Source organism: Podarcis erhardii (genome assembly GCF_964252035.2).
Source record: "Podarcis erhardii genome assembly, chromosome: 18".
Classification (NCBI taxonomy): domain Eukaryota; kingdom Metazoa; phylum Chordata; class Lepidosauria; order Squamata; family Lacertidae; genus Podarcis; species Podarcis erhardii.
The window spans coordinates 3,198,385-3,225,229 of NC_138516.1; the positions used below are offsets into that span (position 1 = coordinate 3,198,385).

At 54.7% G+C, this 26,845-nt stretch overlaps 1 protein-coding gene across 2 annotated transcripts in view; it reads right to left on the minus strand.

The window, feature by feature from the left end:
- The window catches only part of LOC309332886 (uncharacterized protein), a 251,246-nt gene that overhangs the window by 37,462 nt on the left and 186,939 nt on the right, over positions 1–26,845 (minus strand). For both annotated transcript variants that reach the window (XM_081846206.1, XM_081846205.1), the window contains 2 exons: positions 10,537–10,611; positions 10,111–10,206 (listed from right to left, as the gene is read on the minus strand). In XM_081846206.1, coding sequence (XP_081702332.1) covers positions 10,111–10,206; positions 10,537–10,611 — 171 coding nt within the window. The remainder of the gene's footprint in view (positions 1–10,110; positions 10,207–10,536; positions 10,612–26,845) is intronic.

The window sequence follows — 26,845 nt, forward strand, 5'->3', positions numbered from 1 at the left end:
GACGGGGCCCCCAGGTGAGCCCGGGAGAGAGAGGGGCCCCTAGGGGGATCTGCACTCTGCACGCCCTCAGAGGCCGGAGAGGCTGGCAGGGACGGGGCCCCCAGGTGAGCCCGGGAGAGAGAGAGAGGGGCCCCTGGGGGATTTGCACTCTACACACCCTCAGAGGCGAGAGAGGCTGGCAGGGACGGGGCCCCCAGGTGAGCCCGGGAGAAAGAGGGGCCCCTGGGGGGTGGATCCTGCACTCTGCACGCCCTCAGAGGCCGGAGAGGCTGGCAGGGACGGGGCCCCCAGGTGAGCCCGGGAGAGAGAGAGGGGCCCTTGGGGGGATCTGCACTCTGCACGCCCTCAGAGGCGAGAGAGTCTGGCAGGGACGGGGCCCCCAGGTGAGCCCGGGAGAGATAGGGGCCCCTGGGGGGATATGCACTCTGCACGCCCTCAGAGGCCGGAGAGGCTGGCAGGGACGGGGCCCCCAGGTGAGCCCGGGAGAGAGAGAGAGGGGCCCCTGGGGGGATCTGCACTCTGCACGCCCTCAGAGGCCGGAGAGGCTGGCAGGGACGGGGCCCCCAGGTGAGCCCGGGAGAGAGAGGGGCCCCTGGGGGGATCTGCACTCTGCACGCCCTCAGAGGCCAGAGAGGCTGGCAGGTGAGCCCGGGAGAGAGAGGGGCCCTTGGGGGGTGGGTGCTGCACTCTGCACGCCCTCAGAGGCCGGAGAGGCTGGCAGGGACGGGGCCCCCAGGTGAGCCCGGGAGAGAGAGAGAGGGGCCCCTGGGGCGTGGATCCTGCACTCTGCACGCCCTCAGAGGCCGGAGAGGCTGGCAGGGACGGGGCCCCCAGGTGAGCCCGGGAGAGAGAGAGGGGGGCCCCTGGGGGGATCTGCACTCTGCACACCCTCAGAGGCCGGAGAGGCTGGCAGGGACGGGGCCCCCAGGTGAGCCCGGGAGAGAGAGGGGCCCCTGGGGTATCTGCACTCTGCACGCCCTCAGAGGCCGGAGAGGCTGGCAGGGACGGGGCCCCCAGGTGAGCCCGGGAGAGAGAGAGAGGGGCCCCCGGGGGGTGGATCCTGCACTCTGCACGCCCTCAGAGGCCGGAGAGGCTGGCAGGGACGGGGCCCCAGGTGAGCCCGGGAGAGAGAGAGAGGGGCCCCTGGGGCGTGGATCCTGCACTCTGCACGCCCTCAGAGGCCGGAGAGGCTGGCAGGGACGGGGCCCCCAGGTGAGCCCGGGAGAGAGAGGGGCCCCTAGGGGGATCTGCACTCTGCACGCCCTCAGAGGCCGGAGAGGCTGGCAGGGACGGGGCCCCCAGGTGAGCCCGGGAGAGAGAGAGAGGGGCCCCTGGGGGATTTGCACTCTACACACCCTCAGAGGCGAGAGAGGCTGGCAGGGACGGGGCCCCCAGGTGAGCCCGGGAGAAAGAGGGGCCCCTGGGGGGTGGATCCTGCACTCTGCACGCCCTCAGAGGCCGGAGAGGCTGGCAGGGACGGGGCCCCCAGGTGAGCCCGGGAGAGAGAGAGGGGCCCTTGGGGGGATCTGCACTCTGCACGCCCTCAGAGGCGAGAGAGTCTGGCAGGGACGGGGCCCCCAGGTGAGCCCGGGAGAGATAGGGGCCCCTGGGGGGATCTGCACTCTGCACGCCCTCAGAGGCCGGAGAGGCTGGCAGGGACGGGGCCCCCAGGTGAGCCCGGGAGAGATAGGGGCCCCTGGGGGGATCTGCACTCTGCACGCCCTCAGAGGCCGGAGAGGCTGGCAGGGACGGGGCCCCCAGGTGAGCCCGGGAGAGAGAGAGAGGGGCCCCTGGGGGGATCTGCACTCTGCACGCCCTCAGAGGCCGGAGAGGCTGGCAGGGACGGGGCCCCCAGGTGAGCCCGGGAGAGAGAGGGGCCCCTGGGGGGATCTGCACTCTGCACGCCCTCAGAGGCCGGAGAGGCTGGCAGGGAGGGGGCCCTCAGGTGAGCCCGGGAGAGAGAGGGGCCCTTGGGGGGTGGGTGCTGCACTCTGCACGCCCTCAGAGGCCAGAGAGGCTGGCAGGGACGGGGCCCCCAGGTGAGCCCAGGAGAGAGAGGGGCCCCTGGGGGATTTGCACTCTGCACACCCTCAGAGGCCGGAGAGGCTGGCAGGGACGGGGCCCCCAGGTGAGCCCGGGAGAGAGAGGGGCCCCTGGGGGGATCTGCACTCTGCACGCCCTCAGAGGCGAGAGAGGCTGGCAGGGACGGGGCCCCCAGGTGAGCCCGGGAGAGAGAGGGGCCCCTGGGGGTGGATCCTGCACTCTGCACTCTCTCAGAGGCCGGAGAGGCTGGCAGGGGGAGGGCCCTCAGGTGAGCCCGGGAGAGAGAGGGGCCCCTCGGGGGGTTGCACTCTGCACGCCCTCAGAGGCCGGAGAGGCTGGCAGGGACGGGGCCCCCAGGTGAGCCCGGGAGAGAGAGAGAGGGGCCCCTGGGGGGATCTGCACTCTGCACACCCTCAGAGGCCGGAGAGGCTGGCAGGGATGGGGCCCCAGTTGAGCCCGGGAGAGTGAGGGGACCCTGGGGGATTTGCACTCTGCACGCCCTCAGAGGCTTCGTAGTCTAAGCTCAGGGGGCTCTTTGAGCCGGCATCTCTCTGGGGGGTGAGGGGTTTCTTCCCATTGGTCAACATCCTTCTTAAATAGTGGTGCCCAGAACTGGACACAGTATTCCAGGTGGGGACTGACCAAGGCAGAATAGAGCTCAGTCTTGTAAGCCACTGGGATTAGTAGCAATAAAAGTAATAATAATCACAACAGGAATAGACTTCGTTAACAAATATTTATGCTGCTTAACTGTGTGTGCATTGCAATCACTTGTTCATTGTTGTGCGTAGTAATTTTAAGTGCATTCTTAATATTACCATCAATGTGCAATACTTTTAAAATGCATCGTTTCTTTAAATATAAACACAGAAATAAATGAAGCTCTAAATTCATCGGATGATGACTGTGCCACAACCTGGGAAGCAGGCAGAGGGGCTTCTCGGTGGTGGCGCCTGCCCTGTGGAACGCCCTCCCCGCCTCCTTTCACAATGACTCACCCAGATTGGCGCCTGCCTCGCCTGCCTCGCCCGCCCCTAACCCTATCCCTAACCCTGGCCAATGCAATAAAATCCACTGGATCCCAGTCACGGCTTGGCTAAGGTCAGTTGCTACTCTTTGAAACAGGGAGCGGAGCTTACACAGTACAGAAATTAAACCAACAGACTACGGAAGATGTCTTAAATGCATTTCTCCGTTTATTGATATACAAAGCTTAGGAGAACGAAATGATGTGAAGTGAGCTTATGAATGATAGCGCATAAATGCGGGAAATGGCGCATAGAAAATTGAATACATAGAACTGGCATAACCAAACAGTATTGTGGAATATTAGAATTGATATGGTTAATAGGTAGTCATGACAAAGCAAACAGACTCAAAAACCTAACTCCTCTCCCTCTAAACTATCTTGTTGTGAGATAAATATAAGTTTCCAAAACACAAAATTATTATAAGATAATAGTTTACAAACTGAGGGCAGTAGACCAGGACTCATTGTAGTCCTTGGCAAAGCAAGGGAGCAAAACATTTCCTCCCATCTTAGTGTTCATGTCAACAGGACTTCCTAAAATCCAGGCTAAGAAGGAACACAATCTCTTTCAGAGATGGAGAATAAACAGCATGGGTGAGTAGCTGTGTTTCCTTTATGCACTTCTGGACATCAGGAACATGGACTATTTTAAGAATCAGATGTTCCCTAAATTTCTGGTTGTCAGGTGCTCCTTTGTGTTCAGATCAGGCCTCAGCACAATAATGTAGCACTTGGGAAGGAAGATGCAGCCCAGAAGCCCAGCACTGGAGGCCAACATAGAGAAGATCTGCACGGCCACCATGTACTTGCCCTTGGTGCTCAGGTAGGTGGGCACAAAAGACACCCAAACACTGCAGAAGACCAGCATGCTGAAGGTGATCAGCTTGGCTTCGTTGAAGGAGCCAGGCAGCTTCCTGGCTAGGAAAGCCACCGTGAAGCAGGTGGCAGCCAAGAAGCCCAGGTAGCCGAGGGCAACGTAGAACATGGCCACAGACCCTTCGTTGCATTGCAGGATGATCTCTTCCACCTGGGAGTGCATGTCGGGCTCTGGGAATGGGGGAGAAGAGCCCAGCCAGATGGTGCAGATGAGAACTTGCCCCCCAGAACAGGAGATGACAATGGAGTTGGCCAGACTCTTGCCCAGCCATCTCCTCAGCCTGTTCCCGGGCTTTGTGGCCAGGAAGGCCAGCACCACCGTGATGGTCTTTGCCAAGACAGAAGAAACAGCAGCTGAGAAGATGATGCTGAAGGCCGTTTGTCGGAGAAGGCAGGTCTCTTTCCTTGGGCCCCCAATGAAGAGGAAGGAGGACCAAAAGGAAAGCAGGAGGGAGACGAGGAGGATGCAACAAAGAGGAAGGTGCAACAAAGAGGAACAGTTAGGAGTATTTGTGGGTATGTGATGCACTCATGGAATGAATTCAAACGGATCTCTGGAATGCAGCCTTTGAATCCCCTTCAGGGTCCTTTCTGTCGGGAAATCAAGCCCATATCAGGAGAAACTGGCAACTCTCCAAGGCACCCGGCATGATTCCCTGTTGACCTCCCTGGCTGCATTCCCCAGCAGGCGCAGGCAAGGTCTCGATCGGCGATTCTTCTCAAACGTGAGAAGAACACCCCCCCTCTTTCCTGCCCCCTGGCAGGGGAAAGAGATAGACAGAAACGTATTTACATGCCTTTATTTCTGTCTTTGCAGCGTTACAAAAAACATGACTGCTGTCTTCAAACTCCAGCAGTGTAGAGACAAAACGCTTCCTGTACTTCCAGGACAGGAATAAACGGAAGAGCTCATATTACACTCTGAGCTAATTCCGGTGCTTCGCACTGTGAGTTGACTGTCCCTCTGTTTCCCACGGACAGTCCCAACATTCCCATCATGTTTACTTTTCAAGCCAGCACTTTGCAGCTGCATTGCATCCATATCGTAACAGTTTCTACCCCCCACTGACCATTGGGGTGACCAGAATATCTTTTTCTTCGTAATTCGTTCAGGACAACTGAGGTTTGCGCCACAGAACTCTGTTTCCTCTTCTCCGTTTACCTGCTTCCCTGCTTAATAAATCTTCAAAGAAAATGGCAATGGAGTCTGAAATGTGATTTCCCAAATTTCAGGATTCTGATAATCTCTCAACCACTAATTAAGATAAATTTAATACGAGTCTCCCAAGATGGCGTCGTTAGAGGAAGCATTGATTTGAGCTGCATGTTAGTTGTGCGGTTTTTATTAGTTTATATTAGTTTTTACTAGTTTTATCAGCTTTTTTATTACCTTCATCAGCATTTTTATTATTTTTACAAAAAAAGGATCTCTGCAGCTGCTGGGAAACACTTCACTGGCAGGCAGGCTGAGTTAAGCCAAAGACATATTAAGAAAAACTGCTCGGAAAGCCCTGTGGGAACTCCCGTTTGTGTGTCGCCGCTCTCTACTCTAATTGTTTTAAGTGATAAGGAAGATTAACAGCTGAAGGAAACCTGCTGTGAACTTCTACTGCAGCCGAGTTCAGAATCCAGACCAAGCTCGAAGCTGCATGACGAGAAACTCCCCTGTTCAAGGTGAGGCCTTTGTGAGTTTCCCTTTCATCTGAGAGTTTCCCTTTCATCTGAGACCGAACTGCGGTGGGCCCTGCGATAAGCTTTGAAGAAGAATCTTATATTAGTCTTAGCCCTGGTGGGAGTAGGACTTCAAAGGAATGGTCTGTGTTGCTTACTGGTAGTCTCCTTGTAGATCTAAATAGACCTAAATTGCCGGCCTGTGAGGGTGAGGGTGAAGACGCCAACTTTCATATGAACAGGCAGCGAAATATACCCCCATTGCAAGTGCTGGCTGGCTAGAAGGAAATATTTATCACCTGAGTTGACGTTGAAATACTATCCCCCCTCTTCTCGATATCTGAACCATGGGATATGGGAAACGTGTTAGAGATCCCGAGGAGATGGTCCCCGCTCCCTTTCCGAGATCAAAGCAAATAAGGGTCGAACCATGTCACTTTAAAGAAGGGAGTAATCTACTGGATTGTTCCTACATGGTAGGAACGCAGAACCGTTTCAACCCACTGATTGACTGCGCGTCAGCACTTAAAGACGAAGAGCGAATAATTCCACAAACAACAAGCGATGCGGCCAACAGTAAGAGTGTAGTCTCTCCTCAGAAGGAGGAACTGGTCCTTGGCACGGCCAATCATATGACATTTGAACAGTCCCATTTAATAATCAAAACCTTGCACTGTATATTCAAAAGACTAGATGATCTTTCGTCCCAGCTGCACAGCCTCCAACAAAAGCTAGTTACTACTTCCCCAGCGTCAGCCGGTGTTAAGTCCCTTGAAGAGAGGAAGGGGACGAGGAGTTTGTCCTTAAATAACAAGCGTACTGACAAATTTAAATACAACCTTAACCTTCAATTAGGTCATCAATCCTTGATCTTAACACCAAGGAAAGTGAGCCTAACTATACAAAATGGGGACCCAAGATGGAGAACTCTGGGGGGTGCCAAGGATCTCTTAAAGGTGCTTTTAAATATGGAGGCAACACAAATTGACCTCTGTGCAGTCCTTCCCCTTGTCCATCATCATAAATCTCAGAGAGTCCTGCTTGCGTTCCAATCCACAAAAATTCCCACTATCATACTACGCAAGAAAGCATTTTTGTTTCGCTGTGGGATAGTACCAACGAGAGCTTTTATAGACTCTACGCCTAAACCCCTACTGTTGGAGGCAATAACCAAAGAGGGCTCAAAATCTGCTAAACCCGATCCACCAGTGGTCACCGGAGGGGGTGTTCTACCCCAGGAGAAGAGCTACGTAGCCTCCTCTCCCCTAGCAAAGGACAATGACCACCCGGAAAGTGGCCTGACACCACCAGAAGAGATTGAACTCATTGCCTCCTTTGCAGATTTACCAGTGGTGGAACAAAAAGAAATTATTAAAAGACTGGAATCGCTTAAAACCCAACTTATTTCTTTATTTTAAACAATAATCAAAAATTATATAATGCTTTGTATCTTCCCTTTACACGTTCTCTCTCACTTATTTCTTCCCACCCCTTTTTATTTTCTGCCTTTCCTTTCAAAGTCTTCCCTTAATACCTTCCCCCCTCCCTTAAATCCCTCCTTTATAGGCTTATCACCTAAGAAAACAGTTCAACAATATAATACAGAATTATACATAAAAAGTAAATAGAACATTGCAGGACCATCAGCAAGCTGGGGGGGGGGGGAAAGGAAACTCAGTTTCCTTCTCATTGTAGTTTCTTTGACCCCCAGAAGGTCTCGCTGTCTCTTTTCTCAGTTCTTTCTTTAGCTGTCCCTTCTTGCTCGCTTGCTTTCCTCCTTTCCTTCCTCCTCCTTTGGGCGTGGGCAGCGTGGCGCTGTCGTTCTCTCGCACTTCTCGCAGACGCTGTCGTTCTCTCGCACTTCTCCTTCGCCGTCCACCCTTTGCCCGCTGTCTTCTCTGTTCTGCTCCATAATCTCAAAAGGTGACAGGCTCTAGGACTGGGGCTGGCCGTGTGGGACGCCGGCGTAAGATTAAGACCTGTGCAAGGACAACAAAAAGGAAATGTCCCTTAGGGACTCGCGCGCCTCCAGGTGCTACTTCCCCAGCCACCACTGGCGGAGGAAGGTGGGGTGCGGGGGGGGGGTATTGCCCTGAGTGTCATCCCTTGGGGGGAGGGCTGACAAAATCCCCCCGGGCGTAGGGCCACGAGAGTTTGGGTTTCTCGCCCCGCTTTCCTCCGCGTTCTGATCTTTCCTCTCCAGTTCCGACCACAAGGATTAAGACCTGTGCAAGGACAACAAAAAGGAAATGTCCCTTAGGGACTCGCGCACCTCCAGGTGCTACTTCCCCAGCCACCACTGGCGGAGGAAGGTGGGGTGCGGGTGGGGTATTGCCCCGAGTGTCATCCCTTGGGGGGGGCTGACAAAATCCCCCCGGGCGGATCAGTGCAAGTCTCCCAACTCCTCCTCACCTTGGTTCGGGGTGGACACAGCTGCGATGCTGCCGCATCCAGCGCCTGAGCCGCGTGCAGAGTGGCCTCCGTTCTGCCTGCGCCCCGCTGCTGGCTCTTGTACTGGGTTGCCCCGGTGGCACTGGTGGTGCTGGCGGCGGCGCTCTTCTGAAGATCTTGCGAATCCGGGAGATGATGGAAGCCAGGCAGTTGGGGGTCTTTGGGGGCCTCTCTTCCTCGCAGTCCTGTGAGAAAAGTAAACAATTCACCTCCAGATTCTGGGAAAATGCCACAATCTTTAATCAATCAATCAATCAATTGGTTGATTAATTAAACCCGGAACCTCTCAGGGCGGCTTACTGGATAAAAATACAAAATAAAAACACAACATATGTATTAAAAACAAAAACGAAGTCTTAAGCCAACCTCCCAATCCACAAGCATGTTGAAAAGGCCATGCATTGTTCAGTTAGCCAAAGGCTGGTTCTGGAGCAGAACTTTCCATGTTGGTGACACACTTTGGAGACATGCCTCATTTCGCAACATAGGGATTCAGTTCAACTAGCCCTTTTCCAGCCCTGGGAGGAGCACGAAGGTTCTGCGACACACAGTTTGGAAAGCTCTGTTCTAGAGAAACGTCTTTGCTTGGTACCTAAAGATACATAATGAAGGTGCCAGATGAGCCTCCCTGGAGAGAGCATTCCGCAAGTGGGAGCCACCACAGAAAAGGCCCCTTCTTGTGTTGCTGCCCTCCAGACCGTTTGTGAAGGTGCCACACGAAGAAGGGCCTGTGTGGTGGCAGGCTGTCATAATCCCTCCTTTTCTGTTTGGGGGCGAGGCGTTATATGAAAGGGTTGTAGTCAGGAGGGAACACTCCTCTCCCAAGTTCTCATGTGGCCGGCCTTGGAGAGATCTGAACGAGACACAAAACCAAGAACAAGAGGGTGGGGGGAAGGTATAGGAGGCAGGAAAACCCCAGAGAGAACCGGCTTTGCAAAGTGCCGACATGGTTTTATTATCGCCAAACCCACTTTGCAATTAATAACTTCATTTGGCAGGAGCCACCTGGAAACGCATTCAAAAGAGTTATCTTACAAAACAAATACCAAACGAAAAGCAACCCAGGAGAATTATCTCCACCCCCATCGTTCTGCCCGGACACTGAGATCCAGCGCTGAGGGCCTTCTGGCGGTTCCCCACTGCGATAAGCCAAGTTACGGGGAACCAGGCAGAGGGCCTTCTCGGTAGTGGCACCCGCCCAGTGGAATGCCCTCCCGCCAGATGTCAAAGAAATAAACAACTATCTGACTTTTAGAAGACATCTGAAGACAGCCCTGTTCAGGGAAGCTTTTCATATGTCATGAATGAATGTTTCGTCTGACCTCAATTACGCTTGCCTCCAGGTGTTCTCCAGGTGGGGGGGCACGCCAAATCAAGGTCCTCCCTGTCCTCTTTGTCCTCTCCGTCCTCCTCTGGGGGGCCCACTGATTCTTCTTGTGGCTCTTCCTCCTTGATAGCCACTTCAGAGGCTGACTGCTGGTAGAGACAGGACCCAGTGGTGGTGGTGGGGAGAGAGGAGAAAGAGAGCAGCCCAAAATGAGAGAGGAACCCACATTGAGTCGCTAGCCAGGGAAGCCCTACAGCCCTGGCACCATGGGGGGCTGGTCCATCAGGACAAGTGGGGCAGCAAGCACACCCTTAGCAGCCCCCTGCCTGCCTGCCTGCCTGCCCCCTTGCAGTCCAGAAGGTGAGCAGTCCAGAAGGTGGCCTGACCAGCTGGCCGGCCGGCCGGCTGGCTTCCTCCTCCTCCTCCTCCCCAGCCTCAGGGTTGCCCAGCTCAGCAGGGCTTCCCTCCTGCTCTGTCTGCTACGTACCTCATTGAGGGAGTCCCAAAGGGATTCCAGGGAGGACAGGGAGGAAACACTGGAAAATGGTGACATACTTGGAACCTGCAAGGAAAGAGGCAAAAAACGAGCAATTAAAAAACCAAGCCAAACATTAAAACTCAAGGCACCCATAACTGAAACAACAGTTTCATCCTGCGGTATATATGCCCCCCTCCCCTTCTGCCTATCACCGCTTAGGCCACGGCCACCTACCCAGTCAGGACTGAGGAGATCCAGCCGTCTTGCGGTCTCCTCCTCGCCTTTTCCTTCCTCCTCCTTTTCATGGGAAATGTCCTCCTCGATGGCTGACTGCTGGCAGAGACCCAGTGGTGGTGGCAGGGAGAAAGGAGAAAGAGAGCAGCCCAAAATGAGACAGGAACCCACACTAAGTCGCTAGCCAGGGAAGCTCTACAGCCCTGGCGCCATGGGGGGCTGGTCCATCAGGACAAGTGGGGCAGCAAGCACACCCTTAGCAGCCCCCTGCCTGCCTGCCTGCCTGCCCCCTTGCTCCTGACCAGTCCAGAAGGTGGCCTGACCAGCCGGCTAGCCGGCCGGCTTCCTCCTCCTCCTCCTCCTCCTCCCCAGCCTCAGGGTTGCCCAGCTCAGCAGGGCTTCCCTCCTGCTCTGTCTGCTACGTACCTCATTGAGGGAGTCCCAAAGGGAATCCAGGGAGGACAGGGAGGAAACACTGGAAAAGGGTGACATACTTGGAACCTGCAAGGAAAGATGCAAAAAAGAGCAATTAAAAAACCAAACCAAACATTAAAACTCAAAGCACCCATAACTGAAACAACAGTTTCATCCTGCGGTATATATGCCCCCCTCCCCTTCTGCCTATCACCGCTTAGGCCACGGCCACTTACCCAGTCAGGACTGAGGAGATCCAGCCGTCTTGCGGACTCCTCCTCGCCTTTTCCTTCATTGTCTTTTTCATGGAAAATGTCCTCCTCGATGGCTGACTGCTGGCAGAGACCCAGTGGTGGTGGCAGGGAGAAAGGAGAAAGAGAGCAGCCCAAAATGTTTATTGCTTTTAAACATAACAAAGAAGAAGAAAAAGAAGAGAAGAAAAAAAATCCCAATACAATACAATATATAAACAATACACAACACAACACTAACACAATAAACTACACATAACCAAACAAAAACATTTTAAAACACACTTCTTACCATACCAATATCTTAACTTTCATTCCCTTGTTTCATCAACCTCCTCACACCTCCCTTTTTGTATTCCACTTCTGTTAATTATTTCAGCAAATCCTTTCCACCTTCCTCTATTTCTGTCATATAATTGTCTTAACATATTTTAACCTTATTTTCCCTTTAATACTCTAATAATCTATCTATACTTAATTCCTTATAACATTTCTACTAAAGCCGTAGAACTTCATTCCAACATTTTTCAAACACTCATTAATTTTACATTATTTCTATAAATCGTCTTTAAACTTTTTCCAATCTTCTTCCACCGTCTCTTCTCCCTGGTCTCGGATTCTGCCAGTCCGTTCCGCCAATTCCATATAGTCCACCAACCTGGTGATCTTCTGTCCGATGCTCTTAACTCTTTTCCAAGTCCCTTCTGCGGGTCTTCTTCGTACTTATACAAGAACTTTACTTTGTCTTCTACTGATCTTATTTTTGTTTTCCTTCCTTTGAGGCTGAAGAGTAGGTCTTGGGGAAACTCCCACCTAAAGATAATTTTATTCCATCTCGACAGGGCAACCAAATTTCCATAGTTAAACCTAAGATCCAAAAGGTATTTCAGGACGTCTTTCAAAATTTCCACTCTTGACTGTTGTTCTTCTAAGTTCTTCTGGTAAAGTCTGAAAACCCTCACAATTTTAGTCTCTTCTTGGCCCAATTCCAGGTCCCAAAAATCAGCAGATTCCTGTGTAAGAAAGTCCATCAAACCTTCCCTCTCCAGTTCAGGCAGGGCTCTGATCCTCAAAGTCTGTTTTCCTTTAGATTCAATCATAAAAGGCATCAACTTATGATCATCAAATTGCATGTATGAGGCTGGGACTCTTTCTCTCTCCAATTGTGTTACTTTAGGTTCAACGGCAACAGCTTTCTCCCTAGCCTTCTCCGCAGTTTGCCAAGTCAAAGTGGATTCCTGTGTCAATTTCTGGATAGTTTCTGTATTGGTATTCACCTTTTGTCCCCAAAAATCCACCTTCTTGTGAAGCTGTTCCAATGAATCATTTATCTTACATAATACAGCCACTAAGGCCTCTTCTGTCGACATTCTTAACCGATTCAAGGTCATTCCCAAAGTCTCACAGCCTTATCTTGCAGCTGGAAATTCCCCCAGCTCAGCTCTTGTAATAGTTTCAAAGGCTTCCTCTAGAGGGAAACAGTTTCTATTTGTATCAATCCTTTTAAGCACAGTTCAAACAATAAAGTTAGTTTCAATTTTCAGTTACTTTTACTCCTTTTTAAGAGCAGACGGAGAGAATAGAAACAATGTATCTCTCTGTAGCTGTAAGCGAATGTTCTATTCACTGTCAACGACCAATCCAAAAACGTCAGTCTTACTAGCAGCCCGTTTCCAGGTTCGGAGCGGTGGTATTTTGACTTTCTTCACTCTCTCCTGCAGGCACACACAATCCAAAACTTCCCCCCTCTTCTCCTGCTTCCAAGGGGGGTTTGATGTTTTCTACCGATGGAAATTTAGTCCTTTACAATAGGCTTTCCAAGACTTTAGCTTACAGTCTCTTTGCTGTGATCTATTTACAAAAGGGGAAGGCGGACTTCCTGTTTTGAACCTCCCCGTTTCGGTGTCAAATTAAGACGTTTAAAAATCCAATTCTCCGCTCTACTCACAGGTAGTTGCTTTAAGATCAAATTGTCCACAGGAAAAAGTCAGCGCTCTCTGGCAACAGCTATGCGGCTTTGCTCCGTGGAAGAAGCAGTCAATTCGAAGCACCGTGACACTCACCCCACGTTGCTCCGGAACCCCGAAACCGGGTTTCCCCACGAGTGGGGGAGGCGCAAAAGGTGCCAGCCGAATCCCAGGTTCACAGGCTTCACCCGCCGGTGATTTTTAGTGGGTCTCCGCCTTGCCATGGCGGCCAGACCCAGATTTCCACGAGGCAAATGCCTCCCGATCAGAGGAATTCAGCCATTGCCGGAGGCGCCAACCCGGAAGTCCGAGAGCAGCCCAAAATGAGACAGGAACCCAGAAGGCAAACTCTCCTGCCCACATTGAGTAGCTAGCCAGGGAAGACCTACAGCCCTGGTGCCATGGGGGACTGGTCCATCAGGACGAGTGGGGCAGCAAGCACAGCACATTAACTCTCAAGGCACCCATAATTGAAACAACAGAACAGTATTACTTTAATACCAAAAACAGAAAAGGAAAAAACAGATATAAGAAACTATAGGCCAATTTCATTGCTTAATAGCGACTATAAGATTTTTGCCGATATTATGGCTAATAGACTCAAGAAACATCTAAAGAAATACATTCATAAAGATCAAGCGGGATTCCTACCCAATAGGCAACAGAAGGATAACGTCCGCCACATATTGAATATTATTGAATACCTTGACATGAGGACAGACATCCCGGCAGCCCTGATGTTCATTGACGCCGAGAAGGCCTTTGATAATGTTTCGTGGGAATTTTTATTACAATGTATGAAAATGGTAGGAATAGAAGGTCCTTACATGGAAGGCATCAAGGCCATATACTCAGGGCAACGGGCTAGGCTGATCATTAACAATAATTTATCCAAATCCTTCGCGATCATGAAAGGGACAAGACAGGGCTACCCCCTGTCACCCCTGTTATTTATTATGGTTTTGGAGGTTATTGCAAATAAATTAAGGAAAACGTTAAATGTAAGGGGGATAAAAATTGGGGAAAAGGAATTTAAGTTAAAGGCGTATGCCGATGACCTGGTCTTGTCTCTAGAGAACCCTCTGGACAGTGTTAGTTGTGCAATAGAACTTTTAGAGGATTTTGGCAAATTGTCAGGATTTAAGCTAAATAGGAAAAAAACTAAAATCTTAACAAAGAATTTGGATGAACATATAAAAATTAGGTTGGAACAAAAGACTGGAATCAAGGTCGTGAACAGGGTAAAATATTTGGGAATTTGTTTATCACCAAAAAATATAAACCTCGTGGAAGATAATTATAATAAGGTATGGCAGGAAATTAAGAAGGATTTAGAGACTTGGCATAGGCTGAAATTATTGTGGACAGGAAGGATGGCTGCGATAAAGATGTGTGTCCTCCCGAAATTACTATTCCTATTCCAGAATATTCCAGTAATCAAAGGTACCACTTGTTTTAAGAACTGGCAAAAATTTTTGGCTAAGTTTATATGGCAGGGGAAAAGGGCCAGAGTCAAGTTTAAATATCTCACGGACTCCAGAGATAGAGGTGGCTTTGCAGTCCCGAATATAAAGCTTTATTATGAGGCAGTTTGCCTATGCTGGATAAAGGAATGGGCCACTTTAAAGAACGTAGACATGCTAGATTTAGAGGGCTTTAATATAAGATTTGGTTGGCATGCCTACTTGTGGCAGGAGAAAGGGAAGGTCCACAGGGGCTTTTCCAACCACATCATCAGGGGCCCGCTATTGGAAGTCTGGAATAGATATAAAAATGTGATTGAAAAGGGTACCCCCTGGTGGCTCTCCCCGATTGACATCGTTAAAATTAAAAAATTAAATATGACAGGGGAAAGGTGGACGTATGAAGACCTATTAGTAAAAACGGAAGAGGGATGGAAAATTAGGCCTTATGAGGAGATGAAGGATAAAATTAAGGAGTGGCTACACTTTCACCAAATTAATGCACTCTGGGGTGAACATAAAAAACTAGGGATGAGTGAAAAAAAATCGAAATACCAAGTGGAAATTTTGGAAAGTAATAATAAACTCCTCTCTAAAATGTATAAACAATTACTGGAATGGGACACCAAAGAGGATGTGGTGAAAGGTGCGATGGTTAAATGGGATAAGGACCTCGGGTACAAGGTGGATCTTAATAAATGGCAGACTCTGTGGAAAAAGGGTATGAAGTTTACGGCCTGTGCAACTCTTCGAGAGAATTTAGAAAAAATGATGCATCGCTGGTATTTGACCCCGGCAAAGCTAGGAAAGATGTACAGGAACACCGATAATATATGTTGGAGATGTAGAGATAAGGTGGGAACCTTTTTTCATGTATGGTGGACCTGCGATGTGGTTAAGAGATTCTGGGGACAAATTTACAAGGAGTTGAAAAAGATCTTGAAATATAATTTCCCTAAAGCTCCCGAGGTGTTTCTCTTGGGTATGATTGAGGAGGAAATAAAGAAGGCAGACCAAACCTTCTTCCAATACACCACGGCGGCGGCAAGAATTTTAATAGCACAGAAGTGGAAATCCCCAGAAATGCCCTCGATTAGAGATTGGCAAGTGAAACTGTTTCAATATATAGAACTAGCGAGTTTAACACAAAGAATTAGGCACCATAATATGGCCAAATTAAAAAATGAGTGGAACAAATTTCTAAATTACATTGAGACTAATCTGGGAATTAACTATATAACAGTAGACAGTAGTTAATACTTACGACGTTTAGAGCTTAGAGTTATTGTTAGAACAACTGCAGAAATTGTATAAGTTTGTGTAACCCAAGACTGAGCTGGATGGAGGTCTTGTTTTTTGTTTTGTTTTGTTTTTCAGTTTTTCTTTTTTTCTCGTTTTGTTTCTCTTGTACTCTGATTTTTATTTGTTTTTGACTTGGTATTTGTGTTTGTATGTATGTATATTCCGTGTAATGTCTTTTTAAAGTTTGTCTAATAAAGATTTTCTTATTAAAAAAAAAAAAGAAAGAAAGAAACAACAGAACAGCGGCATAGCCAGCCGCTCAGGTGCCCAGTTCAACGCGGGGGTCCTGCAGGCGGGGGGCGCTACCTGGAGCCTATCTGCTGCCTCCCCCTCAGCTGTAGGGCGGCTGAGGGAGAGGCAGAGGGCAGACGCAAGCCCCGCGCTGGTGTTTCAGGCAGCGCCCAGCCTGCAGGGGCCCAAGCCACCATGTCACTCCCAGGAGAGACGCTAGGATCAGGCACTCTACAGCCCCCCCCCCCGGTAAGTGCCAGCCCCACGGTGTGGCGCCCAGTGCCAGCCATGTTTTTTGACTCAACTAAAAGGTTTGGTGAGCCCAATTTTTATTTTTATTTTAAACTCGGCTTTTTGTCCTTTTGCCACCCCCCTCAGTGATGACACCTGGGGCGGACCCAATCCCCCACCCTCTTTTTTCTGCAACTGCAACAGAATAAAAGGACTCAGACTCCCTTAGCAGTTTCCTGCTGGTCCCCTCACCATTTTCCCAGGCGTCAATCTTCTCACTTTGCAGTCCCAGATAAGGCACCCAAAGGCTGCTGATCAAGGCAGGGGTTGGTCTCAACTGCCAAGTGAGGTTGGGATTCTGAGCCGATGTCACAGCCAGGTTCCGATCAGTCCATTTCCTCCAAGGGGGGGGGGGACCTGTTTCCCCTGAGGGTGACCGCTGAACACACCACCCAAGAGAAAAAGAAGGAGAAAAGTGGAGAAATCTTTTAATTCTGTAGCAAGAAAGAATGAGTGCCAGGAGTTTTCTTTTCCCTGCACTCCTCCATTGCAACACCTATTATTATTATTATTATTATTATTATTATTATTATTCTAGATTGATTATTATTCTATAATGATTATGATTATGATTATGATTATGATTATTCTAGATTTAATGAACACTCATATCAGAGTACATTGTAAATTGATAGCCATAGTCTTTATATACTAACATTTTATGTTCTTCCACATCCGTTTAATGCTCCTAAACCCTTATTTTAGCTTCTTCTAGCTTCTTTTAGACTTTTATATATACTTTGTGATTAATACTTTTTAGCTGTCCAAAACGTTTTACAGACTGTAAATGATTGTACCTCACCCTACTGATGCTGGTCTACTAAGGTAATAAAGATCTGATTGATTGAAATGAAATATCCTAGTAATGCAGTGATCGCACACTAATGTAATGTATTCCTCTTCCCCCAAATTCATACTTCATTACTCATTAATATTAGTAATAATAATGAAATAAGTCCGGCCAGAGGCTCCTCCCAGCTTTGCCTGGACCCTCCCAGTGGGCGTGACCACTCCCCACTAAGCCCCGCCCACCTCTTGCCTTCCCCAGCTCCACTCTCCCCGCCTCCTTTCACAATGGCTCGCCCGGATTGGCGTAGGCGGCCTGCCACTCTCGCGAGCACAGGAGCCTCCCCTCCCCTCCCTTCCCGCTTGCCTCGCCCGCCCCGCCCTTCGCCCTTGCCCCGCGCTGATTGGCCAAGACGGGGGGCCTGTAAGGGGCGTGGCCTGGCAGAGGGAGGCGGAGCGAGGGCGCCAGAAGCAGCTGGAGGAAGGAGGCAGCTGAAGGGGGGGGGCTGAGTCCTCAGCGTGGTCGGCAGCGGGAGGCGCATGGGGGAAATGGGGGGGGGGAGTAACAGAGTTGGACCCCCCTTTTAAAGACAAACAGAACCCCTCCAGCACCAGAATTCAAAAGCATCCATTCTTCTTGATGGTCCAGCTCTCACTTCCATCCATCTCAACTGGGAAAACCAGAGCTTGAACTATACGGACCTTTGTCGGCAAGGTGATGTCTCTGCTTTTTAAGATGCTGTCCAGGTTTGTCATTGCTTTTCTCCCAAGAAGCAGGCGTCTCTTAATTTCGTGGCTGCTGTCACCATCTGCAGTGATCATGGAGCCCAAGAAAGTAAAATCTCTCCCTGCCTCCATTTCTTCCCCTTCTATTTGCCAGGAGGTGAGGGGACCAGTGGCCAGGATCTACGTTTTTGGGATGTTGAGCTTCAGACCAATAGCTATGGGGACTTAAAGTCTGTGGCTCTGACCCCTCCCCATTTTAACGGCCCCTTCCAGCTGAGGGGAGGGGGCGACTTGCTTCCTGGCCTCCCCTCCCCTCTGGGTTGAAATTGGGGCTGATGCCCTTGCTGATCCATGGGGGGGGGGGGGCTTATAAATGTGACTCTCCCTCCATTCTGAAATCAGGGAGGTTGTAACCGGAGAAAAGAACAGAGGACTGACTTCGCCGGTGGCGCCCTGAATTTTGATCCTGTGTTTTGTTCGCCAACCCTTTGTTGTTGTTTTTAAAAAGATATTTATTGAAGTTTCAAACAGGTTACAAAATAAGAAAAAAAGAGAAAAAAGAGAAAAAATACAAAGTACAAACAATTAAAAACAAATCAATCTTTTCATGTCTTGTCTTTCATTTGCTTGTTTCCTTGACCTCCTCACACCTCCCTTTTTTGTATTCCAATTCAGTTAGTTAATCCAGCAAATCCTTTCCCTCCTTATTTTTATCTTAATCCTTTACCTTAATGTATTATAGCTTTGTATTCTCACCTAGTAACAATCCATTTTTACATATTCCTTTATAACATTACTGCTAAAAGCACTTAACTTCATTCCGACATCATTCTAACATTCATTAATTTTGCAGTATTTATGTAAGTAGTCTTTAAATTTCTTCCAATCTTCTTCCACCGACTCTTCTCCCTGGTCTCGGATTCTTTCGCCGACTCTTTGCACGTGTTGCAGACCTGCACGTCTGTAGCTCAAACCCGTGCAGCGTAGCGGACAGCGATCCCCTTCGTTTCCTCCTTTCCCCCATTCATAAAGTGCTTGACCAATCCCCAAGCGCCCTTCCTGACAGCGCCCTCTTTCCTTTGCCAATCCGAAGCGCGGGATCAGGAGAGGTTGCGAAACATCGCCCTCTAGCGACGACTGCGCTGGTACTGCAGCTGCCCAAGCAGGGAAGGGCGAAGAAGCCATGGACACCCACGGGCTGCATTGGAGCGACCCTCCATTGAGGAGGAATCTGGAGAAAGAAATCAGCAGAAATCCTTCCCGGGACGGGTTGGCATCCTGCCCAGGCTGCTTCTTCAGGGGGAAGGTGGCCATCCGAGGAGGGGCTTGGGGCTGAGCCTGGCATTGCCCTCATCTCTGAAGCTGCCCTATGGCATAAGGGTCAAGCCCTCCATCCTGACACCAACCCATCCAGGAAACCATGTCCTCCCGGTCTCCGTGTATTGGAAAGACAAAGGTCTGGAGGGTCAGAGATGGCAGGTCTTTCCCTTGGCCTTACATTTGGGATGGACACGGCATCAGTTTTCACCCCAGGACCACACCTGTTCTATGACATGTTCACGACATGTGTGTGATGCTTCCCACAAGGTGTGGGGGGTAACCTGGAGAAACTTGTTAAAAGGAGGAGCCCCCATTGTTCGGGGCTTCTCTCTGCATCTTTGATGCTGGATTCGCGAGTCATTGTTATCGGAAAGTTTTCCCTGATGTTGGTTTGGAATCTCCTTTCTTGGAACTTTACAATAATGTTCTGACTTTATATACATACAGTGGTACCTCGGGTTACAGACGCTTCAGGTTACAGACTCCCCTAACCCAGAAATAGTACCTCGGGTTAAGAACTTTGCTTCAGGATGAGAACAGAAATCACGTGGCAGCGGCGAGGCGGCAGCAGGAGGCCCCATTAGCTAAAATGGTACCTCAGGTTAAGAACAATTTCAGGTTAAGAACAGAATTTGTATCTATAAACCAATAGCAAGAGATTCAGATGACGTTAAAGAATGAGTTTATCAATCAGGTACCAATCAGAACAAAGTGAATCGTCAGAAATAACATCTCAACTGCGAAAAGAAGAATGGTTGGTGTAAACCCGAAACCAAGTTAATAATTGCATTTCAGTGGGTCTGCTTTAGGTTTCATTGCAATCAAGGTGATGAGATAATAATAATAATAATAATAATAATAATAATAATAATAATAATAATAATATTGCTTTCCCGGCCACTCTGGGTGGCTCCCAACAGAATATTAAAAGCACTGTAAAAATCACAGCCACAACATGCATTTAAAGCATTTTTGGAGCTCTAAATTGCAGGTCAAACAACTGGCGGGTGGCCAAGGCCATTTTGGCCTCTGTTGTCCAGGGCGCCGGAGCCGCGGGACGTCGGGAAAAGGGGGAAGCCCTTCTAGGTGCCTCCAAGGGAATGAGGAAAAGGACGAGGTCTCTGGGAGGCTTCCTGGGTTATGTGGGTTTATTAGTATAATAATTGGTTATTCTGAGTTTATTAGCAGGCCAGGAGGAAGGTTGCGCAGGGCAGCCTGGGAAGGGCGAGGGAAAGGCTGTGAGGAAAAGCCTTCTCTCTTTTCCCATCGCTCTGCCCCTCCATCAAGTTTAAATGGAAGAATCCAAATACGTTTAGAGAAAAATAAAATGATAGGAAACAGGATCCTTGTTTCGAGAAGAAGGGGCAGCAAAGCATGCTGGGAAGAAGGACGTGAGGGAAATGAAATAAAACCTAACAAAGGATAATTTACCAATAAAGCTAATAAGTGAAACCTAACAAAAGACACCTTGGGATTTATTTATTCAGGTATATGTTGGAAAATGGGTAAATTTCAAGTATAGGAAGCTGGATCCATGTTTGTGCGAAGAAGGGGCAGCAAAGCATGCTGGGAAGAAGGACGTGAGGGAAATGAAACCTAAAAAAGGATAATTTATCCATGAAGCTAATAAGTGAAACCTAACCAAAGACAATTTGGGATTAATTTATTTAGTTATACATTGGAAAATGAGTAAATTTCAAGTATAGGAAGCTGGATCCATGTTTGTGAGAAGAAGGGGCAGCAAAGCATGCTGGGAAGAAGGACGTGAGAGAAATGAAATGAAACCTAATAGAGGTTAATTTATCCATGAAGCTAATAAGCGAAGCCAAACCTAAGACTCCTTGAGATTGAATTATTTGGTTATACACTGGGAAAACGAGTAAATTTCAAATTTATTCATGCTGGGATTCAACCATTGGCCTAATGGAGCTGGCAGTGCATGCTGGGAAGTCTGCCGGCGGAGGCTGGCGGGAGTTGCAGGGCCTTTGGAAGGTGGCCCCTTCCCCTCCGAGGGCCACATGACCCTCCTCCTCCGCCAGGGACACCAGCGCCTGCAGCCCGTCCAGCTGGCCAGAGTCCCCCAAGGGCCGGAGAGGCTGGCAGGGACGGGGCCCCCAGGGGAGCCCGAGAGAGAGAGAGAGGGGCCCCTGGGGGGATCTGCACTCTGCACGCCCTCAGAGGCCGGAGAGGCTGGCAGGGACGGGGCCCCCAGGTGAGCCCGGGAGAGAGAGGGGCCCCTGGGGGATCTGCACTCTGCACGCCCTCAGAGGCCGGAGAGGCTGGCAGGGACGGGGCCCCCAGGTGAGCCCGGGAGAGAGAGGGGCCCCTGGGGGATCTGCACTCTGCACGCCCTCAGAGGCCGGAGAGGCTGGCAGGGACGGGGCCCCCAGGTGAGCCCGGGAGAGAGAGGAGCCCCTGGGTGGATCTGCACTCTGCACGCCCTCAGAGGCCGGAGAGGCTGGCAGGGACGGGGCCCCCAGGTGAGCCCGGGAGAGAGAGGGGCCCCTGGGGGGATCTGCACTCTGCACGCCCTCAGAGGCCGGAGAGGCTGGCAGGGACGGGGCCGTCAGTTGAGCCCGGGAGAGAGAGGGGCCCCTGGGGGGTGGATCCTGCACTCTGCACGCCCTCAGAGGCCGGGGAGGCTGGCAGGGACGGGGCCCCAGGTGAGCCGGGGAGAGAGAGAGAGGGGCCCCTGGGGGGATCTGCACTCTGCACGCCCTCAGAGGCCAGAGAGGCTGGCAGGGTCGGGGCCCCCAGGTGAGCCCGGGAGAGAGAGGGGCCCCTGGGGGGATCTGCACTCTGCACGCCCTCAGAGGCGAGAGAGGCTGGCAGGGGCAGGGCCCCAGGTGAGCCCGGGAGAGAGAGAGAGGGGCCCCTGGGGGGATCTGCACTCTGCACACCCTCAGAGGCCGGAGAGGCTGGCAGGGACGGGGCCCCCAGGTGAGCCCGGGAGAGAGAGAGAGGGGCCCCTGGGGGGTGGATCCTGCACTCTGCACGCCCTCAGAGGCCGGAGAGGCTGGCAGGGACGGGGCCCCCAGGTGAGCCCGGGAGAGAGAGGGGCCCCTGGGGGGATCTGCACTCTGCACGCCCTCAGAGGCCGGAGAGGCTGGCAGGGACGGGGCCCCCAGGTGAGCCCGGGAGAGAGAGAGGGGGGCCCCTGGGGCGTGGATCCTGCACTCTGCACGCCCTCAGAGGCCGGAGAGGCTGGCAGGGACGGGGCCCCCAGGTGAGCCCGGGAGAGAGAGGAGCCCCTGGGGGGATCTGCACTCTGCACGCCCTCAGAGGCCGGAGAGGCTGGCAGGGACGGGGCCCCCAGGTGAGCCCGGGAGAGAGAGGGGCCCCTGGGGGATCTGCACTCTGCACGCCCTCAGAGGCCGGAGAGGCTGGCAGGGACGGGGCCCCCAGGTGAGCCCGGGAGAGAGAGAGAGGGGGGGCCCCTGGGTGGATCTGCACTCTGCACGCCCTCAGAGGCCGGAGAGGCTGGCAGGGACGGGGCCCCCAGGTGAGCCCGGGAGAGAGAGAGAGGGGCCCCTGGGGGGATCTGCACTCTGCACGCCCTCAGAGGCCGGAGAGGCTGGCAGGGACGGGGCCGTCAGTTGAGCCCGGGAGAGAGAGGGGCCCCTGGGGGGTGGATCCTGCACTCTGCACGCCCTCAGAGGCCGGGGAGGCTGGCAGGGACGGGGCCCTCAGGTGAGCCCGGGAGAGAGAGGGGCCCCTGGGGGGTGGATCCTGCACTCTGCACGCCCTCAGAGGCCGGGGAGGCTGGCAGGTACGGGGCCCTCAGGTGAGCCCGGGAGAGAGAGGGGCCCCTGGGGGGTGGATCCTGCAATCTGCACGCCCTCAGAGGCCGGGGAGGCTCGCAGGGACGGGGCCCTCAGGTGAGCCCGGGAGAGAGAGGGGCCCCTGGGGGGTGGATCCTGCACTCTGCACGCCCTCAGAGGCCGGAGAGGCTGGCAGGGACGGGGCCCTCAGGTGAGCCCGGGAGAGAGAGGGGCCCCTGGGGGGTGGATCCTGCACTCTGCACGCCCTCAGAGGCCGGAGAGGCTGGCAGGGACGGGGCCCTCAGGTGAGCCCGGGAGAGAGAGAGAGGGGCCCCTGGGGGGATCTGCACTCTGCACGCCCTCAGAGGCCGGAGAGGCTGGCAGGGACGGGGCCCCAGGTGAGTCTGGGAAAGAGAGGGGCCCCTGGGGTATTTGCACTCTGCACGCCCTCAGAGGCCGGAGAGGCTGGCAGGGACGGGGCCCCCAGGTGAGCCCGGGAGAGAGGGGGGCCCCTGGGGGGATCTGCACTCTGCACACCCTCAGAGGCCGGAGAAGCTGGCAGGGACGGGGCCCCAGGTGAGCCCGGAAGAGAGAGAGAGCGGCCCCTGGGGGGATCTGCACTCTGCACGCCCTCAGAGGCCAGAGAGGCTGGCAGGGACGGGGGCCCCAGGTGAGCCCGGGAGAGAGAGAGAGGGGCCCCTGGGGGAGTTGCACTCTGCACGCCCTCAGAGGCCGGAGAGGCTGGCAGGGACGGGGCCCCAGGTGAGCCGGGGAGAGAGAGAGGGGGGCCCCTGGGGGGATCTGCACTCTGCACGCCCTCAGAGGCCAGAGAGGCTGGCAGGGTCGGGGCCCCCAGGTGAGCCCGGGAGAGAGAGGGGCCCCTGGGGGGATCTGCACTCTGCACGCCCTCAGAGGCGAGAGAGGCTGGCAGGGGCAGGGCCCCAGGTGAGCCCGGGAGAGAGAGAGGGGCCCCTGGGGGGATCTGCACTCTGCACACCCTCAGAGGCCGGAGAGGCTGGCAGGGACGGGGCCCCCAGGTGAGCCCGGGAGAGAGAGAGGGGGGCCCCTGGGGCGTGGATCCTGCACTCTGCACGCCCTCAGAGGCCGGATAGGCTGGCAGGGACGGGGCCCCCAGGTGAGCCCGGGAGAGAGAGAGAGGGGCCCCTGGGGGGATCCTGCACTCTGCACGCTCTCAGAGGCCGGAGAGGCTGGCAGGGACGGGGCCCCCAGGTGAGCCCGGGAGAGAGAGAGAGGGGCCCCTGGGGGGTGGATCCTGCACTCTGCACGCCCTCAGAGGCCGGAGAGGCTGGCAGGGACGGGGCCCCCAGGTGAGCCCGGGAGAGAGAGAGAGGGGCCCCTGGGGGGTGGATCCTGCACTCTGCACGCCCTCAGAGGCCAGAGAGGCTGGCAGGGACGGGGCCCCCAGGTGAGCCCGGGAGAGAGAGGGGCCCCTGGGGGGATCTGCACTCTGCACGCCCTCAGAGGCCGGAGAGGCTGGCAGGGACGGGGCCCCCAGGTGAGCCCGGGAGAGAGAGAGAGGGGCCCCTGGGGGGATCTGCACTCTGCACGCCCTCAGAGGCCGGAGAGGCTGGCAGGGACGGGGCCCCCAGGTGAGCCCGGGAGAGAGAGGGGCCCCTGGAGGGAGTTGCACTCTGCACGCCCTCAGAGGCCGGAGAGGCTGGCAGGGACGGGGCCCCCAGGTGAGCCCGGGAGAGAGAGAGAGGGGCCCCTGGGGGGATCTGCACTCTGCACGCCCTCAGAGGCCGGAGAGGCTGGCAGGGACGGGGCCCCCAGGTGAGCCCGGGAGAGAGAGAGAGGGGCCCCTGGGGGATCTGCACTCTGCACACCCTCAGAGGCCGGAGAGGCTGGCAGGGACGGGCCCCCAAGTGAGCCCGGGAGAGAGAGAGAGGGGCACCTGGGGGGTGGAGCCTGCACTCTGCACGCCCTCAGAGGCCGGAGAGGCTGGCAGGGACGGGGCCCCCAGGTGAGCCCGGGAGAGAGAGGGGCCCCTGGGGGGTGGATCCTGCACTCTGCACGCCCTCAGAGGCCGGAGAGGCTGGTAGGGACGGGGCCCCCAGGTGAGCCCGGGAGAGAGAGGGGCCCCTGGGGGGATCTGCACTCTGCACGCCCTCAGAGGCCGGAGAGGCTGGCAGGGACGGGGCCCCCAGGTGAGCCCGGGAGAGAGAGGGGCCCCTGGGGGATCTGCACTCTGCACACGCTCAGAGGCCGGAGAGGCTGGCAGGGACGGGGCCCCCAGGTGAGCCCGGGAGAGAGAGGGGCCCCTGGGAGGATCTGCACTCTGCACGCCCTCAGAGGCCGGAGAGGCTGGCAGGGACGGGGCCCCCAGGTGAGCCCGGGAGAGAGAGGGGCCCCTGGGGGGATCTGCACTCTGCACGCCCTCAAAGGCCGGAGAGGCTGGCAGGGACGGGGCCCCCAGGTGAGCCCGGGAGAGAGAGGGGCCCCTGGGGGATTTGCACTCTGCACACCCTCAGAGGCCGGAGAGGGTGGCAGGGACGGGGCCCCCAGGTGAGCCCGGGAGGGAGAGGGGCCCCTGAGGGATTTGCACTCTGCACGCCCTCAGAGGCCGGAGAGGCTGGCAGGGACGGAGCCCCCAGGTGAGCCGGGAGAGAGAGAGAGGGGCCCCTCGGGGATCTGCACTCTGCACACCCTCAGAGGCCGGAGAGGCTGGCAGGGACGGGGCCCCCAGGTGAGCCCGGGAGAGAGAGGGGCCCCTGGGGCGATCTGCACTCTGCACGCCCTCAGAGGCCGGAGAGGCTGGCAGGGATGGGGCCCCCAGGTGAGCCCGGGAGAGAGAGGGGCCCCTGGAGGGAGTTGCACTCTGCACGCCCTCAGAGGCCGGAGAGGCTGGCAGGGACGGGGCCCCCAGGTGAGCCCGGGAGGGAGAGGGGCCCCTGAGGGATTTGCACTCTGCACGCCCTCAGAGGCCGGAGAGGCTGGCAGGGACGGAGCCCCCAGGTGAGCCCGGGAGAGAGAGAGAGGGGCCCCTCGGGGATCTGCACTCTGCACACCCTCAGAGGCCGGAGAGGCTGGCAGGGACGGGGCCCCCAGGTGAGCCCGGGAGAGAGAGGGGCCCCTGGGGCGATCTGCACTCTGCACGCCCTCAGAGGCCGGAGAGGCTGGCAGGGATGGGGCCTCCAGGTGAGCCCGGGAGAGAGAGGGGCCCCTGGAGGGAGTTGCACTCTGCACGCCCTCAGAGGCCGGAGAGGCTGGCAGGGACGGGGCCCCCAGGTGAGCCCAGGAGAGAGAGGGGCCCCTGGGGGATCTGCACTCTGCACGCCCTCAGAGGCCGGAGAGGCTGGCAGGGACGGGGCCCCCAGGTGAGCCCGTGAGAGAGAGAGGGGGGCCCCTGGGGCGTGGATCCTGCACTCTGCACACCCTCAGAGGCCGGAGAGGCTGGCAGGGACGGGGCCCCAGGTGAGCACGGGAGAGAGAGGGGCCCCTGGGGGATTTGCACTCTGCACACCCTCAGAGGCCGGAGAGGCTGGCAGGGACGGGGCCCCCAGGTGAGCCCAGGAGAGAGAGGGGCCCCTGGGGGGATCTGCACTCTGCACGCCCTCAGAGGCCGGAGAGGCTGGCAGGGACGGGGCCCCCAGGTGAGCCCGGGAGAGAGAGAGAGGGGCCCCTGGGGGGTGGATCCTGCACTCTGCACGCTCTCAGAGGCCGGATATGCTGGCAGGGACGGGGCCCCCAGGTGAGCCCGGGAGAGAGAGGGGCCCCTGGAGGGATCTGCACTCTGCACACCCTCAGAGGCCGGAGAGGCTGGCAGGGACGGGGCCCCCAGGTGAGCCCGGGAGAGAGAGGGGCCCCTGGGGGGATCTGCACTCTGCACGCCCTCAGAGGCCGGAGAGGCTGACAGGGACGCGGCCCCTAGGTGAGCCCAGGAGAGAGAGGGGCCCCTGGGGGGATCTGCACTCTGCACGCCCTCAGAGGCCGGAGAGGCTGGCAGGGACGGGGCCCCTAGGTGAGCCCGGGAGAGAGAGGGGCCCCTGGGGGGATCTGCACTCTGCACGCCCTCAGAGGCCGGAGAGGCTGACAGGGACGCGGCCCCTAGGTGAGCCCGGGAGAGAGAGGGGCCCCTGGGGGGATCTGCACTCTGCACGCCCTCTGAGGCCAGAGAGGCTGGCAGGGACGGGGCCCCCAGGTGAGCCCGGGAGAGAGAGGGGCCCCTGGGGGATCTGCACTCTGCACGCCCTCAGAGGCCG